The sequence below is a fragment of the Engraulis encrasicolus genome, chromosome 13, assembly GCF_034702125.1.
Source record: "Engraulis encrasicolus isolate BLACKSEA-1 chromosome 13, IST_EnEncr_1.0, whole genome shotgun sequence".
In the NCBI taxonomy this organism is placed as follows: domain Eukaryota; kingdom Metazoa; phylum Chordata; class Actinopteri; order Clupeiformes; family Engraulidae; genus Engraulis; species Engraulis encrasicolus.
Window position 1 is genome coordinate 40,041,941 of NC_085869.1, and position 10,000 is coordinate 40,051,940.

Genomic DNA, 10,000 nt, shown 5'->3' on the forward strand with positions numbered 1-10,000 from the left:
TATCGTAAAGTGCTCTGTTTTTGTCCGGATCCTATTCTCCACATTCAGCTCTCATGGTGCACGAATGTTTACAAAATAGCTGCTCGTCGTGTCACGTGAGGGAGGAAAGATGTGGGTGCCTTTGCGACAGTGTAACACAATGTAACAACTAAATAAAACATGTAGCATTTAGTTGCCGTTCTCGCTGAAACCGCGCTGCGGTCGGTGGAACGTGGCTGGGCACCCTCGCAAGCTCGCGCTTTCCTGTGCTGTCAATCAAAGCCATTGTTTCCATACAGTCTTTTCTGGCATCATGGAAGCGCCATAAATCTTTAATTCTATCTCGCTCTCGCTCTCGCTCTCGCTCTCGCTCTCTCTCTCTCTCTCTCTCTCTCTCTCTCTCTCACAGACACACACACACACACACACACACACACACACACACACACACACACACACACACACACACACACACACAGAGACGACTCTTGTATGCTGATGCCAGTTGTTGTTTTAATACTCCAACCTCTTCTCTTTTCTCCAGAATGCAGGGCTGCGCCCTGATGAAGTGGGTTTTGTGATCGGACAGACACTATGACACTGTTACTACCACACTGATGGACAACAGCAAAAGGTAGCCTACTCTCCTGCACGGTATTTCCAAACTCTCACTCTGTCCTACTGATATTACAGTCTAATCTCTGGCCTGACTGGCAGCCACCTTTGTGTCCTGGTTACGGGTACTGCGGGCGTAACGGATGCCAGCTAGCACAGTTTGGCATAGGCCATTTGCAAGGCTGCACTGGGACAAGAAACCAGGCCGGGCATTTTCACCCAAGACTGGGCCACCAGGCATTGAGAGAGACAATGAAGCCTGTGGCAATATTTTTTTGGTCATCTATTAGTCTTTTTAGTCATCTATCTGTTTTGACCACAACAGCCAAAATGAATACTTGAATCTGACTCAGAGAGGTCAGTTGTAGTGGCATTAGTACTGACACAACTACACTGAGGGGGATGAACGGCCAAAACCATCAACAGTCCACCGGGCAAATGCCCTGTATGCCTTATGGCCAATCCAGCTATGGTCATTTGGCATAGGCCATTGGTAAACCCTCTAACACGGTTTTAAAATTATTATTTACTTCCACTGTTATTTTGACCCAGCAGTAATCATCAGCAAAAACTGTACACAACGACATTACATTGATGCCTCACCTGTGCAAGAGGAAATCCCAAGGGATGATTGTAGGGGTAATTGTCATGCACAAGGTACATTGTTGTTGTTGTTGTATCAAGTTAAGTGTTGGCAAAGCATTTGCAATGTTTGCAAATAATGTTAGTGACTAGTGCCACTGGTGTTTCCTGGTCTTTTAGGTCTATGTGTTTGTTGGCTGTGTGTGTGTGTGTGTGCGTGCGTGCGTGTGTGTGTGTGTGTGTGTGTGTGTGTGTGTGTGTGTGTGTGTGTGTGTGTGTGTGTGTGTGCGTGCGTGCGTGTGTGTGCCGGTGGTGTTTCTCCATTTCAGAGTTTTTGTGGTTTTGGTGTATTTCACAAGTACACGTGAATTCCAAGGCTTGCCAGCAGTCATGTGTTCAGGTTGTCTCCTATGCAAGGATATAATATCCAGTCACACACATTGGGTGAGGTACAGGGTGCTGCTGTTGAAATGGGCTACATTTCTGGCATAAAAACTCCCCCGATAAGTATTATTGACTGGCTGAAAATTGTCTGATTTACTTAGTTTTATGTAGCTTCTACAGTTGGGTTGCCAGCTGGCCTTTTCACTATTTGCTGTGACAGTAAGGAGAGCCTTAAGTAACAGAATAAGACATAGCCATTACAACAGTAAGGTTATGACAGGTTATGCTCTGCGCTAAGAGGTTAACACAATTCCACTTTTATGTTTTTTAATTTTCTCAACTCACACAGCAAGCACAACCAAATCCTTAAGGGACTTAAGGGATTATATATCCTGCCTGCCTGGAAGTGAGTCTGTCTTAGATGGATATTGGGGATAAATTTGATTCAACTTCAGTGTTATTACACATACTACAGCATGTTAACAAAATGCAGTTGCGTTTGTGTTGAAGAAAAGACAAGCGCATACTGATTGGCGATTGCCAAGGGAAACGCTCAGTGCCTGAGGAAAAGAACAGAGTGTTTAACCCCCCAAAATGTTGAGAACTTTGAAAGCACCTGTCTCTTTTTAGTTTTGCTTTCTTTTGGCCTCTTTCGTTGTCATTCTATATGTCCGGTGCACTGGTGTACTGGTACATTTTCTAGTTCTCTCTATGTTATACTGTGGTGATTTTGGGAAGTTTAATGATTCAGCAATTTTGTTGTCCATGTATATCTGGTTCCCTCCCTCGTTCTCTCTTTCGTTCTCTCTTTCTCTCTCTCTCTCTCTCTCTCTCTCTCTCTCTCTCTCTCTCTCTCTCTCTCTCTCTCTCTCTCTCTCTCTCTCTCTCTCTCTCTCCCTCACTCTCCTCTGCCACCTGTGTATTTGTCTGTCTTTGTATGTCTTTTGTCCATTTCGGTTTGTGTCTGTCTCTCTTTTTCTCTCTTTCTCACTCTTTGACCCTCTCTCTCTCTCCCTCCCCTTCTCTCTCTCTCTCTCTCTCTCTCTCTCTCTCTCTCTCTCTCTCCATCTCCTCTCTGTCTCACTTCCTCTGCCACCTGTGTATTTGTCTGTCTTTGTATATTGTCCATTTCGGTCTTTGTCTTTCTCTCTCTCTCTCTCTCTCTCTCTCTCTCTCTCTCTCTCTCTCTCTCTCTCTCTCTCTCTCTCTCTCTCTCTCTCTCTCTCTCCATCCTGTTCAGCCATCACTGCCTCGCCTATCTGTTTAACTGTCTGTCTGTCTCTGTCCATCTCTCCTGTCTACCTGCTTGTCTATTCCCCTAGCTCTTTTCTAGAAATCACTGCCCCGTCTCCCCATCTGTCTGTCTGTCTGTCTGTCTGTCTGTCTGTCTGTCTGTCTGTCTGTCTGTCTGTCTGTCTGTCTGTTTATTTGCCTGTCTTTCTCCCTGTTTGTCTGGCTGGCTGTCTCAATGTATGTTGGCCTGTCTGTCCCCCTGTCTGTTCATCTCTAACTCACCCTGTCACCATTGTCCTGTCTCCCTGTCTGTCTGTCTGTCTGTCCGTCTGTCCCCCTGTTTGTTTGTTCGCCTAAAACCCTATCCTGTCTTGCTGTCCATTACTGCCCTGATTCCATGTCTGTCTCTCTCTCTGTCTGTCCGCCCAGCGTCCATCCCTACCTCCCCCTGTCTCCCTGTTTGTCTGTCTCCCTGTGTCTGTCTGTCTGCCTATCTGTCTGTCTGTCTGTCCGCATGCATCTATCCTGTCTTGCCATGCATTACCATCCCTATCTCCATGTCTACCTTTTCCCCTGGCTGTTTGTTTGTCTTCCTCTCTCCCTTTCTGTGTCCCTGTTTCCCTGTCTGTCTCTCTGCCTGTCCACCCGTATCCATTTCCTGTCGTCAACCATCACAGCCCTGTTCCTATATCTCAATCTCTGTCTTTCTCTTTGTCTGGCCATCCCTATCCCACATATTTCTGTCTGCCTTTCTCCTGGTCTTCCTGTCTGTCTGTCTGTCTGTCTGTCTGTCTGTCTGTCTGTCTGTCCCTACCTACCTAACTGTCTCCCTGTCTGCCTTTTGGTCTGTCTGTCTGTCTACCTTTTTTCTCCCTGTCTCTATGTCTCCTTGTTAAGTGTTCTGACCATGCAATAGTGATACGACACTTGGAATTGAATTGACTTGTCTGTCTGTCTGTCTGTCTGTCCATTTCTCCCTGTGTGTGCACCCCTAACTCCCCCTGTGTCCCTGTGTGTGTGTGTAGCAGCGAGGAGGGTGATGGCAGTGAGGAGGGGAGCTCCAGGGACCGTGGTGTGCTCCACCAGTGGAGGGGCTACTCCTGCAGCACGAGGCCAGAGAAGGTGCTCCTTTCCCGGCCGGTCCTGCAGGCAGCCCTGGGCTCCTGCCACGGCCTCCTGCTCACCCAGGGTGAGGCTATGGCACACACTGTACACACACACACACACACACACACACACACACACACACACACACACACACACACACACACACACACACACACACACACACACACACACACACACACACACACACACACACACACACACACACACACTGTACACACACTCACACTCTACACATGCCCAGCATGCGCACAAACCACAAACATACACTATACACATGCGCTTCCCCCCCCCCCCCCACACACACACACACACACACACACACATAAACACACATACAGCCAGCGTGTTTACTGAAAGCAGTCAACCAAGCCCAGCTTGAGACTAAAGCGCATGTACGCATACTGTCCAATAGGCACACAACAGGCCACACACCGGTCAGCATACAAGCAGCACATACACTGATAACACTGTCTGACTACAAAAAACTCTGTCAGGCTCCTGCAAACTGTACACTGTACCGTATACACACAGTGTACAATCAGCACATAATCAGTACACACACCCATGACATTGCACTGACTCATACAGCACATGTACACCATGCACACACAGTGCATACAGCCAGCACCTACACCGAATGCACACAGACAGGGTCGTAACCAGACATTTTCAAATACTGGGGTAAAATACTGTGTAGGGGAAGAAAGGAATCACCGGAGCATTTTCAGATTTGGAAAATAACTTGTTTTCCACATCTGAAGATGCTCCGGTGATTCCTTTCTTCCCCTGCATTTACCAAGTCCTTTCCCGAGACGCACCAGATTGTGAAGTGCAGGAGCGCGGAGGATATCTCTCTTTGCTACGTCAAATACTGTGTGCTGTACTGCATACTGTACATTTCAGTGAAACTCTCAAGTTTGTTTTCATGAATCACTGTCTTGAGGATAAATGGGGGTGGCGTATGCAGACTGAATTTATCATTACTGATCATACAGTATATCGATTTTCATCATAGATGAATTTTACATTACTGAAAAACAAAAATATAAGGGAAAGTGATACCCAATACAATTCAGACATATGGAAACATTGGAAAAGCCAATTGTACATGGGCCTATAGCCAGTCTGAGTCTTTTAAAAGTAATGATTGTGTGTGTGTGTGTTTGTGTGTGTGTGTGTGTGTGTGTGTGTGTGTGTGTGGGGGGGGGTGTTGGTATTTTTTTATGTTTTGTATGTCTTTTATAATGTATTGTTTGTTCTTATCTGGACCCTGAGTCTGTGAATAAAGTTTATAATACCGAGGACATGACCCCTCTGTCCTCAATGGTAGATACGGCCATGCACACAGACAAAACCAACATGGCACACAACCAGCACAAGATTATTGTGGTTAACAGATTTTGGAAGTTGGCCCAGATGGGTCCGTCGACGGGCCTATTTACTCTTGAAAACATGAAAACATTGCTATGACAATGCAGAGAGCCGATTATGACTTGGTCATTACCATTTTGGTGACAATAAGGTTATGACAGAGGCTCTGCACTAAATGGTTAATTTCTTTTTAAGATAATTGTACTTAATACAATTTAACAGAACTGGGAAGTTGGCTGATAGTTTTTTTTGTTTACAAACATTTGCAATGTGAGGAGGGGCAAGATGCTAAGCAGCCAACCACGTGAGCAATTTTTTTGAGTGACAGCAGTTTCCATGGGTTTCAGTAAACGCACACCGTTTGAGGTGCGTACGGCAGACAATTAGACTCAACTTGAAAAAGAATGGTCGTCGCACACTCAGAACTTCATGCAGTTACATTTAATAATAAGACCAAGGTTCTGAGTGTGCGACGACCATTCTTTTTCAAGTTGACAGCAGTTTCCACCAATCACAGGTTGAACAGTGTGCATGTTTGTTTTTGCAGGTGGGTTCGTGTACGCCTTTGGGGAGTTACCCTGGCGACCGGGGGCGGCGACCTGCGCGGAGCCGGTGCTGGAGGCGGGGCTGAGTGGGCGGGGCGTGGTCACCATAGCGGCGGGAAGCTTCCACTGCGCGGCGGTGACGCGCGACGGCACCGTGCTCACCTGGGGCGACAACACGCACGGCCAGTGCGGCGTGGCGGGCCGGAGCCTGGTGGGCAGCCCTACACCAATCACGCTGCTGGACGCCGAGGAGGCGTCGCCGCCGCGGCTGGTGCGGGCGAGCAGCGTGGCGTGCGGTGCCCAGCACACGTTGGCGCTCTCTGCCTCGCACGAGGTCTGGGCCTGGGGCAGCGGTGCACAGCTGGGACTCACTGTCTCCCCGGGCAACGCCCCCGTGTGCCGCCCGCACAAGGTGGAACACCTGGCTGGCAGGTGAGGTCTCTCTCTCTCTCTCTCTCTCTCTCTCTCTCTCTCTCTCTCTCTCTCTCTCTCTCTCTCTCGCTCCATTTCACTCTGTCTGTATGCATGTGATTGTGGATGCCCCAATCTATCTGTTTCCCATTCCCACTCTGTATGCAGGTGAGCATTTCATTCTGTCAGTAGGTTTGTCTTTGACTACATGTGTTTATGTTTGTGTAGGTGTGTGTACCGGACTACCTGTGTACCGTGGTTTGTGGTGGTTTCCACAGCCTGGCTCCTGTGTGTGTGTGTGTGTGTGTGTGTGTGTGTGTGTGTGTGTGTGTGTGTGTGTGTGTGTGTAATACCTGTCAACCATCCCTAATTTCCCGGGAAACTCCCTTATTTTGACTCATTTCCCGATTTCTTCCCGATTTGACATTTTTCTCGTAAATATCCAGATTTTTTACGTCAGCAAAAAACACAGTCGGTCCAGTAATTATACCCGAGCCACACCCCCTCTTGAAGAGAGACTGACAGGGTCTTGCTTATCAAGCTACCTGCCAGTAGATTTTATGCCAGATGCCACCAAGAATTTAAGTTCCTTGAAAATACGAGCTGTCACCCTCAAGCTCTGTAGGCGTGTGTGCGCCAACTCTCTGCCTCAGAAACCGTCAGTCAACGCTGATGGTAAACAGCCTCGGAACAGCGAATCATGCGATTAACCTAATCACAACCTGCACCAGCACTAAGATTTGCACGAGCCCCAGACACCTTTAGCAACAAAACAACAAGGATAAACCGATATTTCATTGTATTTCACGCTGTATATGCTCATTTAAGACGTGCGCTGGGGGATTTTAGACAGGACTGTCTTCGCGGGCGGACTGTTGTAAAAAGTATGTAGAACGCACCGTCCAACCCGTCTCTGTTGTCCCGTTGACTGTCAGGATTTGGCCTAAGGCTTAAAATATGGGAATTTTCCCGAATTTTGTTAGCTCAAGGAAAGGTGTGTGTGTGTGCGTGTGCGCGTGCGCGCGCGTGTGTGTGCACGTGTGTGCGTGCGTGCGTGCGCGCGTGTGTGTAAAGACGTCAGCTAAGTGTGATGCAATGTTGCGTGTGCGTGTTTACTCCTCAGGTATGTGGTTCAGGTGGCGTGCGGAGGGTTCCACAGCTTGGCGCTGGTGCGCTCCCTCCCCTCCTCCTCCTCCTCCCCCTCCTCCTCCTCCTCCAGGGCCCTCTCGCTGGACAAGTGTGGCCGCTGCAGGCAGCTGCTCTACTCCATGGAGGAGAAGGAGGACCACGTCATCATCTCCGACGACCACTACTGCCCCCTGGGGGTGGAGCTGAACGAGACACCCAAGAGCCATGGGGTGAGAGCCTGCCGTTTTGCCATGACATTACATTACACTGCCTAACATTTGGCAGATGCTTTTTAAGGTAAGGTAAGGTGACTTTATTTATACCGAAAGGTAGATTTGGTTGCAGATAAAGGTAGCAAAAGCTTACACAGACAGACAACATAGCACTGACATCAGTAACAATAAATGCTTGCACAGGCAACACTAATGACAGTGACAAAGGACAGTGAGAAAACAAAACAACCAAATCAAAACAACCAAAGCGAGTTACAATCGAGGACATAATCATAGCCAACAACACTAGCAGATACAAAGTGCACAGGGAATATACAGAACAGTAAGGGCAGATGTCAAGTATGACCAGCGTTAAAACAGAAGAAGACACTTACTGGCTGCACTAACGTGCTCTTGTCTTGGCTAGTGTATCCAAAGTGACTTGCAGATATTACAGGGTATTGGTTACAGTCCCTGGAGCAGTGTGGGGTTAGGTGCCTTGCTCAAGGGCACTTCAGCCATGGACGGAGGGAGAGAGTGAGTGGTTAGACTGGGGATTGAACCTGCAGTCGTCTTATCTACAGTCCAGCTCCCTAACCATTGCACCATGGCTGCCCATTTGCCACCCGCACTGTATTCTCTGTCTCATCTACAGTACCTTCTATCCACACAGGGGCCTAGTGCACTAAAGGTCAATTGACACCTATGGACATTTTGCTTATTTGTATAATTTGTATTTTTATGTTAACATTTTCGAACCTTTTTTTTTACCAGACCTGTCATTTCATTACAAGCTGTAATCTAGGCTATAGCGTTGTATGTGACTAATAAATAAACTACCCTACTCTCTGTCTACTCTACAGGGCCAGGCACAGAGGCAGAGGACATCGCCACCACCACCACAGCAGCACCGGAGAGGGCAGGGGTCGGCAGGTGAAAGGTCAAATGGGCTGGACGACATAGGGGTCACTGGAGGAGGTTTGTCACCGTTGGATACGATGTTATCGTCGGCGTCATCGGCTGCAGAGGGCTCCAAGGGGCAGACGGGTTGTGAAGAGGAGATCACAGAGGAAACAGGTGAAGACGCACACACAAACACATGCACACACACACACACACACACACACACACACACACACACACACACACACACACACACACACACACACACACATGGGCACACACACAGACACGGACGTACACACACACGGGCATACACACAGACACGGACGTACACACACATATGCACAGTACCGACAGAGCAACTGAAACGGCATTGCATGTCGTACTTTCACAGAGTTTTTATATGCATGTGACGCACAGTATGCCGTACCATGAATCTAGGGACATTTACTGATGTGTCCGCATCTCTCTTTCTCTTTCACTGCCATGTCCAAACGAAGGCAAAATAGCAAAAAAAAACCTTTCAAAACTGACCAAGAGCAATCAGACATAACAATCTGACCCCCCAATGCTTGACTCATACAGGTAAATGAATGAGTCAATGAGTCAATCAATCAACCAATCAATCAACCAATCAATCAATCAATCAATCAATCAATCAATCAATCAATCAATCTGACTTTGCCTTTGCTGGTTGTAAGGCTCGAGGTCTCCAGTAGACGCAGGAGGAGGAGCTGGGGGGGCGGCACCACTGAGGCCAGTCAGGAGAAGCAAGAGCTCCCAATTCCCTGATGAACACGACCTGAAGGTACACACACACACACACACACACACACACACACACACACACACACACACACACACACACACACACACACACACACACACACACACACACACACACACACACACACACACACACACACACCACGCACCTCCCAGGCCCCTGAAGGCACACACACACGCAATAATGACTATCTGACAATGCTCCTCAAATACAATTGAAGATATTGTAGACATTACATGTTTTGATCATTTATTTAAAGTTTCAGGCATAGGCTAGCTTGTAAGCTAAAAATATGTACAATTGAATTGAATAGAATTTTGGGGCATTCTTAAGTATCAAAAATTGAATCGTTGGCTTAGGAAAGGGATATTGAATTGAATGGCCATGGAGGCTCTAATTTGCACCCTTAAGAATGCCCCAAATTCGATTAAATACGATTCAGCTCAATTCAGGGGTCTTTTTTTTAAAACCTTACACAGGCTACAGATTAGACTGACCAACAGCCTACACCCTCACGCCATAAGACTTTTGATTTCACAGGACTGCTGAGAAAAACTCTCTTCACTGCATACACATTTACGCTGGATTATTTAATGGGGCTCCTCATTTATACTGTATTTAGGTTGGGGTGCTGTTTATTTATTTATTATTTGGAATAGGGCTGCACGATTATGGAAAAAATCATAATCACGATTATTTGGGTCAAAATCATAATCTCGATT

The 10,000-nt window shown here is 47.4% G+C and overlaps 1 protein-coding gene across 1 annotated transcript in view; it reads left to right on the top strand.

The window, feature by feature from the left end:
* Positions 1-10,000, top strand: part of LOC134460547 (alsin-like) — a 59,136-nt gene that overhangs the window by 413 nt on the left and 48,723 nt on the right. The window contains exons 2-7 of the mRNA XM_063212927.1: positions 524-613; positions 3,819-3,982; positions 5,840-6,269; positions 7,372-7,606; positions 8,452-8,665; positions 9,193-9,299. Of these exons, the coding sequence (XP_063068997.1) occupies positions 597-613; positions 3,819-3,982; positions 5,840-6,269; positions 7,372-7,606; positions 8,452-8,665; positions 9,193-9,299 (1,167 nt within the window). The 5' untranslated portion in view covers positions 524-596. The remainder of the gene's footprint in view (positions 1-523; positions 614-3,818; positions 3,983-5,839; positions 6,270-7,371; positions 7,607-8,451; positions 8,666-9,192; positions 9,300-10,000) is intronic.